The following is a 14072-nucleotide window of genomic DNA, read 5'->3' as shown; positions in this document are numbered from 1 at the left end:
ATGTGTAATAATCGTAGCAATATTTGCACTTATAAGAAAAAAAGGTTGCAGACAAAATTCCTAAAGATAACATACAAGGCCATAACATTATGAACGCTGAGAGGCACAGTAAATACCACTGATTATCTTGTTACAAGGACATCTGAAATGGGGTGGGATTTATTAGGCAACAAGTGAACATGATATCCCTGAAGTTACATAGTTAGTCAGGTTGAAAAAAGACACAAGTCCATCTGGCTCAACCAATGAAAAAAAAAAAAAGTAAAGAAAACCCAACCATACAATCCCATATATATCCAGAGAAAAGTGAAAAAAAAACCCAGCAAAGCATGATCCAATTTGCTACAGCAGGGGAAAAAATTATTTCCTGATCCCCCCCGAGAGGCAATCGGATATTCCATGGATCAACTTTACTTATAAATATTAGTACCCATTTATATTGAGTACACTCAGGAAAGAACCCAGGCCTTTTTTTAGGCAATGTAGTGAGCTAGCCAGAACCACCTCTGGAGGGAGTCTATTCCACAGTTTCACAGCTCTTACAGTGAAGAAACTTTCCAGTATTTGGAGACGAAATATGTTTTTCTCTAGACGTAAAGAGTGCCCCCCTTGTCCTCTATGTTCACCTTAAAGTGAACAACTCAACACCAAGTTCACTAAAGTTGATGTGTTGAAAGCAGAAAAAATGGGAAAGCGTATGGATTTGAGAGACTTTAAGGCTCCATGCACACTATAAGCTAAAAAAAAAAAATGACAGAATAATGCTGGATTAAAAATGTTCATAAAAGCATTTTTGTGCCAGCTTTTAGCAGCAGAGCATTCTGCCGACAAATCACTGCCAAAAATGTAATATATAAATATATATATAATTTGCTTCAAGCTTCAAAAACGCTTCTAGACTAAAACAGTGTGCATGGACACAGGATAACACTATTTGCTTCTAGAAGCAGACAAAAAAAAATGCTTAAAAAGCTGCTGGATTTCTTTTTAAGCTAGTGTGCATGGACCCTAACAAGGGCAAAATTGTAACGACTAGACAGCTGGGTCAGAGCATCTCAAAAATTGCAGCTCTTGTAGGAAGTTTCTTATCTGCAGTGGTCAGGACCTACCAAAAGTGGTCCAAAAAAGGAAAATCAGGGAACCGGAAACAGGATCATGGGCAACCAAGGCTCACTGATGTACATGGGGAGTAAAGGCTGATTCGTGTAGTCTGACCCAACAGAAGAGAGAGTGTAGCTCAAATTGCTGAAAAAGTTAATGCTCGTTCTAATAGAAAGGTGACAGAAAAAATAGTTGATTGAAGTTTGCTGCGAATGGGGCTGCGTAGCTGCAGACCAGTCATATTGCCCATACTGACCTGTATCCACAGCCAAAAATGCCTACAATGGGAATGTGAGCATCAGAACTGGACTACAGAGCAATGTAGGAAGGTGGCTTGGCCTGATGAACTCAAGAATAGGTTGAGAAATAGGTTTGATTTGTTGATTTGGCCTCCAAATTTTTCAGATATCAATTCAATCAGGCATTTGTGGGATGTGCAGGAAAAACAAGTGCAACCCACGGAGGCCCCACTTCGCAACTTACAGGACTTAAAGGAACTGCTATGCTACTGATGGCTTGATGCCAGATACCATAGCATACATTCAGAGGTATAGTGGAGTCCTTGTCTTCAAGGGTTACGGTGGGTGGTCATTTTGTTATAACTGAGTGATTAGTAAACTTCAATATCAGGTATCTGAGCATGAGGTTAACCGGTTGCCGCCTGCGCACAGTATATTTACTGCGGCAGTCGGCCCCGGCCAGGCAGAGTGACGTAGGTCTACGTCGCTCGCCTGTCACTCCTTCTAGAGCCAATAGCGGGCGGGCGCGCGCCCGCTGAGGCGCGTGCCCGCCTCGGCTCGTTCACGGAGGAGTGCGGGAGTGTGACTGGTGGACCCGATGTCCGCCGGTCACACTACGATCGCCGGAACAGCGGGAGAAAGACAGAGCGCTTTATGTAAACAAGCCGCCTGTCAGTTCTCCCTGTGTAAAAGTGAAGATCAGACAGTTCTACTATGTAGAACTGTTGATCTTTGTTTTTACACTAGTAGACCTGTCCCTGCACAGTTAGAATCACGCCCCTAGGACACACTTAACCCCTCCCTGTCCAATACTGTTAACCCCTTCCCTGCCAGTGTCATTTTTGCAGTAACAGTGCATATATATAGCACTGATTACTGCAGTAATGTCACTGGTACCCCCAAAAGTGTCAAAAATGTCAGTCAAGGGTCCGATCTGTCCGCCGCAATGTCGCAGTACCGCAAAAAAAAATCGCAGATCGCCGCCATTACTCGTTAAAAAAAAAAACACCAAAAATGACAAAAATCTTTCCCTTTGTTAGTAAACGCGATAACTTTTGCGCAAACCAATCAAAATACGCTTTTTGCGATTTTTTTTACCAAACATAGGTAGCGTAAAACAAATTGGCCGAAAATGTTAAAAAAATTTTGATTTTTACATTTTTTTGGGGGGAATTTCATATAAAAAAAGTGAAAAATATTGTTGTTTTTGCAAAAATTACGCTCTTTTTTTGTTTATAGCGCGTGATCAAAAAATCGCACAGGTGATCAAATACCACCAAAAGAAAGCTCTGTTTGTGGGAAAAAAAGGACGTGAAATTCGTTTAGGTACAGCGTCGCACGACCGCGCAATTGTCCGTTAAAGTCACGCAGTAAAAAAATCGCAAAAAAAACCCTGGTCTTCTAGCAGGAAAATCCTCCGGTGGTAAAGTGGTTAATTAGTGTCTCTCTGAGGAGATGTGATAGAGCCAGGGCTGCCCAATGCAACACCTAGCCCTATGTGACCAGACTGCCCAGATCTTAGTAAAACTATCCAATTTACCCATACAAGTGGCCAACCATTCTTGTCCATTGTATTTTTATCCCTGGCAGAACATGCAGCATATTGTTTGTATTTTGGCGGTTCATAGTTAAAGGATAACTTCACTTTTGGACATGTTACACGTCACATTTAGGGTGTAACATGCTCCAGCACATGTTCTCTACCAGCACAGCCATGTCATTCATTCACAGGAAATCTATGAATGAGATAACTACAAGTCCCATCTTCCACTGCGGCGACTGCTTGAAGTACTTATTGAATTGTGAAGACACTGATGAAGGCCCCCTGTAGATCATTCAAAAGCACTGCAGCTTTCAAACTGGCAGCTAATACAGAGGTATAGGCTGAAAGCTGTGGGGCTTATCTGCAGGAGTCTGACATTGTACAGATGCTTTGCAGGCTCCTGTAAGAGAAATTATAAATGCACATTTTATTCTGCAAAAATGTGCATTTTTTCTTTTTCCAAGAAAGTGAACAACAACTTTAATATTTGTTATGTTAAACTGCTCAAGCATGATGAAGTGGGAGTTTGAAAATGTCCACTCTATGCATATTATCTCTTCAGCCATATAATTGAATGCCTCTCTGACGCAGGCTTGAGGTTGGATGTAAACAATGAAAATAATAAAGAACAACACTCTAGAGGTAAATGAAAAGGTTTAGAGTTTGTGAAGAGTAACTTTAGATAGTGAGAGCATACTTTCTTTAACCAATTCCCGGCAAGCCTATTGTCAAATGACAGCTGGGCGGGACATTCATCGTTCCGGGTGAACATCATACAACGTCCTCCCGAAACAGGCCTTGCTATGGTGGGATCTGTCACCGGCTGTGTCCACTGGACACAGCCGATGTCTGATCACTGTACCAGCCCACTGTCTATACCATGTTATCACCGTGACCAATCACAGCAGATCACATGACAATTTAAATAATTGATGGTTTCCTTTTATGCTATTCATTGCATACAACTGTGTTTCTAGCTGTGATTGGTCACAGTGATCACATGGTTCAGACAGGGTAAATCAAAGCCCATCTGTACCATGTGATTAACTGTGGCCGATAACAGCGAATTACAACAATACAAACTGAAATAATCAATTTGATTCAGTAAAAATGGTTGCTTATATCAGTGACATTCATTGATTTAAGCAATCATAATGACTTCCCGAGAGTAGTACAGTGTTACTATGGTAACATTATAGTGCTCTGGTCACAGCATGTTAAAAAAAAAAAAAAAAAAAGGAAAAAACATTAATACCACTCACTTTACAAGTCTGCTTTACAACACTGATAGCAATTTCTATTATTTTTCCACCCATTATAAATATTTAAAATAATTGCACTTTTATATTTCAGCTTAGAATGGTCAGTTTCAATTTAGATTTAAAAACTACACATTTCCTGTCTGGTAACCAATAAAGAACTCCATAACACATATGAATGCAAAGATAAATTGCTATCAGGAAGTACTTCAAAGCCTTCACAGTTTGTAATTTAAGAAATTATTTTTAAAGTATTGGTTAAACATAGGAATTTGCAAAGACCACAGCCATTTACTAATTTGTTTTTACCTGCATTTCTCAGGGTGTTCTTCTCGTTTATTATTAAATTCTAGGGATATCTTTGCATCTAAACCAATACCAAAGTAATTGTTCATCACACATTTTTCTGAATAGCCTTCTCTGTAGAAAAAATGAAAAGCAATAACTAGATGGAAGAAGACATCTAAAGATTACACACAACACAGATCAAAAATACAAATTACATTTCAATAACAATGGCACATTCTGTGTCCTAATTATTATTATTATTATACAGGATTTATATAGCGCCGACAGTTTGCGCAGCGCTTTACAATATGAGGGAAGACAATATAGTAAAAATACAATTCAATACAGTAGGATTTAGAGGGCCCTGCTCGTTAGAGCTTACAATCTAGAAGGAGGGGGTCAAGTGAAACAAAAGGCAATAGCTGTGGGGGATGAGCTGATGGAGAAAATGGAGGTACAGTTGTCAGGTGTGGGTAGGATAGGCTTCTCTGAAGAGGAGGGTTTTCAGAGATTGTCTAAAAGCTAACAGAGTAGGAGATAATCGGACAGATAAGGGTAAGGAGTTCCATAGGATTGGTGAGTCTCTGACAAAGTCCTGGAGGCGAGCATAGGAGGAGGTGATGAGGGAGCTAGAGAGCAGGAGGTTTTGAGAGGAACGAAGAGAGCAATTCGGTTGGTGTTTTGAGACTAGGCTAGTGATGTAGCTGGGGGCTAAGTTGTGGATGGCTTTGTAAGATGTTGTTAGTATTTTGAATTTAATTCGTTGGGTGAGCGGAAGCCAGTGGAGGGCTTGACAGAGAGGAGCAGCGGACACTGAGCGATTGATTGGCTAGGTGAAAGAGTCTGGCAGCAGCATTCATGATGGATTGAAGGGGGGATAGCTTGTGTATAGGTAAGCCAATGAGAAGGGAATTGCAGTAGTCGAGGCTCGAGATGACCAGGGAGTGAACTAGGAGCTTTGTTGTGTCTTTGGTTAGAAAGAGGCGTATTTTGGAGATGTTGCGGAGGTTGAGGCGGCAAGATTTGGACAGTGATTGGATGTGGGGCGTAAAAGAGTTCAGAGTCCAGAACAACACCTAGGACCTTGGCATGCAGGGATGGGCTGATAGTAATGCCATCGATATTGACAGAGAGATCAGGGGAAGGGGCACGTGGTGGAGGAAAGATTATAAGTTCGGTTTTGGACGGATTGAGTTTGAGGTAATGGTGTGACATCCAGACTGATATATCAGATAGTAGATTAGTGATACGTGAGGGAACTGAGGGAGAGAGCTGATGGGTGGATAAATAGATTTGAGTATCGTCAGCGTAGAGATGGTATTGGAAGCCATGGGAGGCTATCAGCTGACCTAGAGAGGACGTGTAGATGGAAAATAGGAGGGGTCCGAGAACAGAGCCTTGGGGGACCCCAACAGAAAAAGGAAGAGGAGAGGAGGAAGTAGAATTGTAAGTAACGCTAAAGGTGGGTTGGATAAGTAGGAAGATAACTAGTGAAGAGTACAGTCACAGAGACCAAAGGCATGGAGTTTTTTGAGGAGGAGGGCAGCAGAAAAGGTCCAGGAGTAGGAGTACAGAGTAGTGTCCATTGGTTTTGGCAGTTAGTAGATCGTTTGTGAGTTTTAGGAGAGCAGTTTCAGTGGAGTGTTGACGCCAAAATCCAGACTGAAGGGGATCAAGGAGGCTATTCTCGGCAAGGTGGTCGCACAGTTGGTTGTAGACCAGACGTTCAAGGAGTTCGGATAAAAAGGGGAGCAGGGAAATAGGGCGTACGTTGTTAAGATCGGTTGGGTCCAGTGAGAGCTTTTTAAGTATGGGGCTGACTAGTGTATGTTTTAGAGAGTTGGGGAAGATGCCAGAAGAGAGGGAGAGATTGAAGATGTGGGATGGAGAGCGTAGAATAGGGCCAGAGGGTGAACGTAGCATTTGGGAGGGAACAGGATCCAGAGGGCAGGTGGTTAAGTGGACATTAGCAAGTAGTTTAGCAACCTGATTTATAGTAGTGGGGTTGAATGGGGGAAGTAGTGATTGCACCTGTGGGCATGAAGCGTGAAGCATGGAAGGTATCTGAACAGCAATGATTTCCTCACGAATTGTATCTGGGCAGTGAGTGAGTCAGTGGGAGGAGGTAGTGGAGGATGGAGTAGAGAATTAAAGGTAGCGAAGAGTTGCCGGGGGCGGGATGACAAGCCGTAATGAGAGTGATAAAATAGGTCTGCTTGGCGGTGTGGAGACTGGAATTGTATTTTTGGAGGGCAGATTTATATTGGTGGAAATCTATCCGAGACCTAGTCTTTCGCCACAGGCGCTCAAGAGCACGGCTATACTTTTTCAGACTGCCAGTGTTATCTGTTTGCCAAGGTTGAAGGGGTCGGGGCCTGATTCGATGTGTAATCACTTGCCTTTCTGAAGATTTGCCCCCCTCATGACCAGCCCATCTTTAACGATATGGCAATGAGTTAGTTTAACTGACAGTTGGTTGCGTGGTTGTGCAATGCTGTACTCAAACAAAATGTATGTCCTTTTTCCCCACAAATAGAGCATTGGTGGTATTTGATCACCACTGCATATTTTTTTTTTTTTTTTGCGTTTATAAACAAAAATAGACCAACACTTTTGAAAAATGTTTTACTTTCTGCTATAAAAACATCCAATAAAAAAATGGAAAAAAATCGAATTTCTTCATCAATTTAGGCCAATATATATTTTGCTACATATTTTTGGTAAAAAAAATAAATGAATCCCAATAAGCGTATATTGGTTTGTGCAAAAGTTATAGCATCTACAAACTATGGATATTTTTATTTATTTTTTCTAGTAATGGCACTGATCAGCAACTTTTAATGGGGCTGCGATATTACGGCGGACAGAAGGACACTGACACTTTCTGAGGACCAGTGACACTAATACAGTGATCAGTGCCACTGTACCAATGGCTGGGAAGGGGTTAATCATCAGGGGTGATCAAAGGGTTAACTGTGTGCTTAGCCAGTGTTTTATAAGTGTGGGAGGTGCTTTTACTAGGGGAAGGCATTGATTCATGTTCCTGCTTTGGACATAGGCAGATCAGCATTCTGCCTGTGTACTGAACAATGTAGTGAGCCGGCTGTGCACTTTGGCGCCCAATACCAGGAAGTGCAAGATCACACACGCACACACGCACACACACACACACACACATATATATGTAACACTGCTTTTACGGACAGTGGCTAAAAACACTTTTTTCTCAAATAACTAAAAAACATGAAACCGTGGCACAGACTTAAAGTAAATCTTTCCTATGGTATAAACGGAGTCTGCCATTATAAATCACCTTCTGAAAATGCCAACTTTCTGGTTGTAGTGTTGAGAAAACTTAGCTGAACATTCACCAAACTGGAAAAAAAAAAAAAAAATCAAACCCCAAGCACAACATAAAAGCCCCATTGAAATCTATGCGAAGTAAATCTTTTTTCTTTTTTTAGGCCTTTTTTTTTTTTTTTTAATGCAAATTTGCTAGCTTTGTAAAACAAATTGCACTGCCATATGGGACATGCAAAAAAAAATAAAAAGGAGAGGTCAGCTATTTTTTAAAAATGCCTACTACATACAATGAGATCATCAGACGAATGATCATCTGTTTGTTTTTATTTTTCCATGATAATACCATATTGAAAATGAAGGTGTTACTTAAGATATGAAAATTCTTGCACAAAAATTCAGAAGTGATGTAATGTATTGTGTATTTGTACTGCACTTTCGGACGAAAACTTACTAATTAAAAAGGAAGATTGTACGATCTGGTATCGTACGAGAAAAATGTGTGTGTCCCTTCGGAAAATATCGGATGAACTGTTGTGACTGGCTCTCCAAAACTGTGTGCGAATGATCAGATTATCGTACGATCGCTTCAAAAGCGGTATTTTTCGTACGATTTTCTGATTATGTGTACAACCTTAAAGGCAACTTCATAAGTACACAATTGATTTAAATACCATGTTACCATGCTTGGAGGATATCTTACCTCTACTCACTTAAGCTGGGGGTGGAAGCATGGATATCTGGGGGCCCTTTACTCTTAAGGGGCCTTCCAGATTTTGAAAAATCCCCCTCCCACCACAGACCCTCACATCTACTGAGCAAGGTAGGTGGGGACAAGGCCGTTGTCCCCCTCAACATGGGGACATGGCGTCTTAAAAGGGGGTGGTCCCCCTTGGAGTCTAGAAGGATTGGACCTCTCCAACTGCCAAGCAAGGCTTGATTTTGTTGCAAGGGTAAATCTTAAACCTTTGGGACTGTCAGAAAGCAGTTCAACTAAAAAGAGGGCAACTCGCCAAAGAATCACTAACAACCCCTAAAAAACAAAAGAACACCGGAAAGAGGCTAAAACATTGACCCGGAAGAACTTTGAGAATGCGTGAACAAAACAACAAAACGGGTTGCAGCCATGCTAATCTGGGAAACAGTGGATGCCGGTAAGCCCAGGAACACTTACAGATCTAGTAGAGTGTGCCCTGACAGGAAAAAGTAGAAAACCCCAATCCTCAACATTTTAAGCTTGAAAGATGATCTATCAAAGCCATCTAGAGATGGTAAAAAAGAGAAGACTAGGCACCCTTTCAGAGTCCACTGGAGATGACAAAAAGGAATTGGTCTTTCTAAAAGAAAGACTGACAGAGATCTGGACTACATGAAAAAATTCCTTTTCATTAACGGGGGCCATACAGAGGGTCAAGAGAACAACGCTCTAGCAGAAATGAAAAGCAGAAACTTAGACGAGAGAAAAGTTCTGGGCCTGAACACCAACTTGTTCCTATGAAAGACAGAAAAGCTTTCTTTGCAAGACACGGCCGCCAATTTAGACACTCTCCTCGCAGAGGTACTGACTACAAAAAAAAAACAACTTGTGGGAAAGAGAAAAGGGAGAAAATGTCTCTAATGGATTTGAATAGCAATTTTTGAAGCGCAGAGAGAATCAGACTCCCAAGGAATCAAGGGGGGATAGGCATGGGATACAAAAGTGTTTTTTTTTGGACATAATAGAAAGGGATTACATAGACCAGGTTTTTATTGCCGTCTGTGCCCCTGATAGGGAGATTCACCCTCTCTTTGTCCTGTTGACTGTTATCACTAAAAGTGAAAAAGAAAATCCCAAACTTTGGGTTTTCACCAGAACAGGAATAGAGGGGAAATCCCCCAGTGGGAGTAGTTCTGTTGACCCTGGAGACAACCAAACATTTCCTCACTTTCTATGGATTTCCTCTCATTTCCTGTTTTAGCCATGGGACAGTAAGTAAAGGGATATCTTTCCACTGTGACACAGATGGGAGAAAAAAATAAAAATAAAATAATTATATAACCCTCCCTTAACCTATCCAACATAAGAAAAAAATAAGTAGTTTTGCCTTTAGTATTATTTTAATCAACAAGTCAGAGGATAACAGAATCTGAAACAAAGTGGAAGAGAACAAAACTCTGGTCCAAACCCAGCTGCAGGAAGCAGAGGATTTATCCAATGGATAGAACCCTTGAGAGTCACACCAAATTAAGTATGTCGGCTACATCTGATGATAGGCCTTTCAGAAGTAATAGTATGCTTTCTAGCTTTAAGCATGTAGCAATCAGAGACACAGAGATACCCCTGCCCCTTATAACCTGGCATCAACATCTATGCCAGATAGGTATATCATATTTACTTGTGCCTGTCAGAAGCATCCGAAATACCCTCCCAACTCGATTCTCTGGAGCAGACAAGGAGAAAGCTTCAAGGAGGAAATGCATATGTTATGGTTTACTGTTTCCATGGCGGATTCCTGTACCTGGATAACAACTTGTTAAGTTTGTTGTTGAACCTGGAGGCCAGAAGGTCCACTTTTGGCATTCCCCAATTGGGACACAGGTCCCTTAGCACCCCTCGGTACAAAAACAACTCGATGCCCAGGACCCAGCAGCTTGATGAGCTGGCATCCATTGTTAAAACTTTCCAAAAATGGGACTAAAATACTTCCCAGACTGCAGAGCCAGATTTCTGAGACACCAAGCCAACAATAGCATGGTTTTCAGGGTCAACCAAATTAGTCTGTCCAGAGACAGGACTGACTTGTCAATTGTTGACAACATGTTGTGCTGTAGATGTCTAAAGTGAAACTGGTAAAGAAGATTGCTTTAAAGGGGGCCACCATCAGCCCCCAAAGCTCTCATGCAGAAGTGGAAAGTCAGCTTTTGGACTTAAGAGTTCAAAGCTGTGACGAAGAATCTAAAATTTCTTCTAGGGAAGGAAGATTGGCTTGAAAAGTGTCTGTAACCAAACCCAAATACTTCAAGCAAGTGGGATCCAGCGACAATTTCTGATGGTTCATAATCCACCTGAACTTCTGTATCATCTGGGCAGTTAGAGATACGTTGTTCGTTTGTGCACTTGCTGGTACTTTCATCAACAGAAAGTCATTGAAAGTATCTCCCAAAAGGAGGATGACACAAGAGCTCAACAGGGCTACCAGTGGAGTATGAACCTTTGATGTCCACATAAGCTAGAAATTCCCCCTGGTGGAAAGAGGCAATGACAGATCTGGTGAATTCAATCCTGAATTTTTGACTCAAATGTAGACATTCAAAGCCCTGAGAACCAAGATGGGAAAAATTCTCTCTTCCAATTTGGGAACAATGAATTGGCTAGGGTAAAACCCTAAAACCATTCTGCCTTGGGACTGGGACAATGACACCTTGATCTAGAAGACCCGAGGGGATATGCTATCCAATGTGGAGACAGAGGAAGGATGGAAGTGAGGAAAAAACAAGAGATAGGGAGAGAAACATGAATTTGTAGCCCTGGGACACCATCTCCTTAACCCAAGCATTTCTGCTCTGGAAAGTGGGTGCACACCTTAATGCTGAGAAAAGCTTGTCTGAGGATTTGGCAGACTTGAAAGTTCAGACTTTTCGGGTGGATTAGGGGCCAAGTTTTCAGGGGGTATTTACTTTCAGCTCGACGTAGTGGACAAACAAAAGGATATTTGTTGACAGTTGTAGAGAAAGACATTTTGGTCATCTGCAATGAAGGCTTTTTTAGGATGGGTGCTCTTGCCATTGGTAGCATCCTTGATCATGTTTTCAAGAGCCCATCTGAAAATGTGCTGTCCTTTGAGGGCCACTAGGATCAATTGCTACTTGCACAAAGATTCGGCAGTCCAGCATTTGAGACAAAGTGCCCTGAAAATATATACTGACAAAAAGTACATACAATACATAAGACAGCTCAGTGTTTAGCACTTTTGGCTTGCAGCACTAGGGTTCTTGGTTCAAACCCTAACCAGGACACTACGTGCATGGAGTTTGTATGTTCTCCCTACGGGGACTCTGTTTTTTTTTCCACATACTACTACAAATACATGCTGGTAGGTTAACTGGCTTCTGTCTAAATTGGCATAAGTATGTGTTCATGTGCATGTGAAAAAGGGCTAATGACTCAAAAGTTGTGGATAAATAAGAGGGGAAATTTGTGGGAAAGCAGGAGCTGCAGGACATAAGAATGCAGTTGTGACCTCTGCAATAAGGGCCAGCTGGGTAATTTAGGTCTTAAGTCTTGCATGACCTCAGCTAAAAGGGCAGAAAATCCAGCAACACTTGATGGTGCAAAAAAGGACACCAAGGTCTGGAAAGACTAACAGGAGGGGACGGCATGACTCCAAGATGCAGATGTACCACCATCATTAGACACGCTTTAGGTAGTCTGCAAGCAGCAGAAATTATGCTGGGAACAACTAGTACAGGAAGACTGTCCCCAGTGTCTAGAATCCGCCATGTTGCAGAGATAATTCTATCAGACATCGGCTAGGCTCCAAGCAAGATGAAAGAGTCTAAATAACCATGAAACCCACACAAATAGAGGTGACCAAATTCACAGTAGGTGAGCAGCAGCAACAGATGAGTGTTCTAGGTGAACCTTTGTGAGCAGGGAAATGCTTCTCGATGCTGTATGGCATGCAACAATCCACCAAGCAGGTGACAGCTGCAGTGGCGGCCCGTTTGTTGGGGGCGCAGGGGCGCCGCCCCCCTATCCATGCATCCGGCCCCCTAATCTATATGCAGGGGCGCCGGACGCATGGAGTTCAATGGGGCTTTTTTTTTTTTTTGGCATCACCTGATTAGAGCCGGAGGCTCTAATAGGGCGATGCAAAGGGTGGACCAGGGGCGCAGAGCAGTGCGTCCCGAGCCCACCCATTGTGTGACAATAGCGAATGAAAATTCGCTATTGTCACACGGATCCTCCTCCTGGCCAATCAGGGAGCGCGTCCGATACGCGCTTCCTGATGGACCGCAAGGCAAACCCAATGCCATTGGCCGAGGAGGAGGCGGGAGCGGGAGGACTCGTGGAGACACGTCGCCGGGGGACTGAAGAGAAGTCGACGCCAGGACTGCTCCAGGGCTCCAGGTAAGTGCACTGGTCGGGGGGGGGCGGTGTCACACTGCATTGAAGGGGGCACGCACGCATGCTGGTCTATGCATTGAAAGGGGCATGTACGCTGGTCGCTACATTGAAAGGGGGCACGCACACTGGTCACTACATTGAAAGGGGCATGTACGCTAGTCACTACATTGAAAGGGGGCATGTACGCTGGTCACTACATTGAAAGGGGGCATGTATGCTGGTCACTGCATTGAAAGGGGGCATGTACGCTGGTCACTGCATTGAAAGGGGGCATGTACGCTGGTCACTGCATTGAAAGGGGGCATGTACGCTGGTCACTGCATTGAAAGGGGGCATGTACGCTGGTCACTGCATTGAAAGGGGCATGTACGCTGGTCACTGCATTGAAAGGGGGCATGTACGCTGGTCACTGCATTGAAAGGGGGCATGTACGCTGGTCACTGCATTGAAAGGGGGCATGTACGCTGGACACTGCATTGAAAGGGGGCATGTACGCTGGTCACTGTGCATTGAAAGGGGACAACGCTGGTCACTGTATATTGGAAGGGGACACGCTGGTCACTGTGCATTGGAAGGGGACACGCTGGTCACTGTGCATTGAAAGGGGGGTCACTGTGCATTGAAAGGGGGCAAGCTTGTCTCTCTGCATTGAAAGGGGGCACGCTGGTCTCTCTGCATTGAAAGGGGGCACGCTATTCTATCTGCATTGAAAGAGGGCACACTATACCTTAATTACTGAAGGACCCTTTCACACTTTTGTGACCTCAAAGTCACGCAATTTTTTACAGCGTTTTTTGCCGCAAAGCAATGCCTACTACATTTTTCTGTTTCCGTCCCCCCCCAAAATTTTGAGCACCAGCAGCCACTGGACAGCTGTATAAACTAGCAGAAACAGACTAATGAAAATGAGATAGAATCTGGTGCTTGGCCTTACTGGCCTACTCACTGAGCCAGTCTTTTGGAGGTTAAGTGCTTAAGCAATGTTGGTGGTTCTGGACCTGGAAAGCATTCTACAGCTAACATTTACCAAAAGCTCTGGAGAAATCCCTACGTGGAACCTAGTGCCTGAATGTCACTTCCTGGCCATACCTGCAACATTCAGTCCACACCAAAAGGCAGGCTGAGCATGACCACACCTGATTTCTGCCAATCAGAGGGGAAATCTCCAGCAGCGATAAAGCGAAAAGTCTTGTTTAAAACAAAAAAAGGATATCCTTTACAATAACAAACTTGAA

At 43.0% G+C, this 14072-nt stretch overlaps 1 protein-coding gene across 5 annotated transcripts in view; it reads right to left on the bottom strand.

The window, feature by feature from the left end:
- DGKH (diacylglycerol kinase eta) overlaps positions 1-14072 on the bottom strand; it is a 588450-nt gene that overhangs the window by 158402 nt on the left and 415976 nt on the right. For all 5 annotated transcript variants that reach the window (XM_082244880.1, XM_082244879.1, XM_082244881.1 and 2 more), the window contains one exon: positions 4452-4562. In XM_082244880.1, coding sequence (XP_082101006.1) covers positions 4452-4562 — 111 coding nt within the window. The remainder of the gene's footprint in view (positions 1-4451; positions 4563-14072) is intronic.

The sequence above is a fragment of the Pelophylax lessonae genome (assembly GCF_965119305.1).
Source record: "Pelophylax lessonae genome assembly, chromosome: 2".
Lineage (NCBI taxonomy): Eukaryota > Metazoa > Chordata > Amphibia > Anura > Ranidae > Pelophylax > Pelophylax lessonae.
This window is presented reverse-complemented; position numbering and strand designations above follow the sequence as displayed.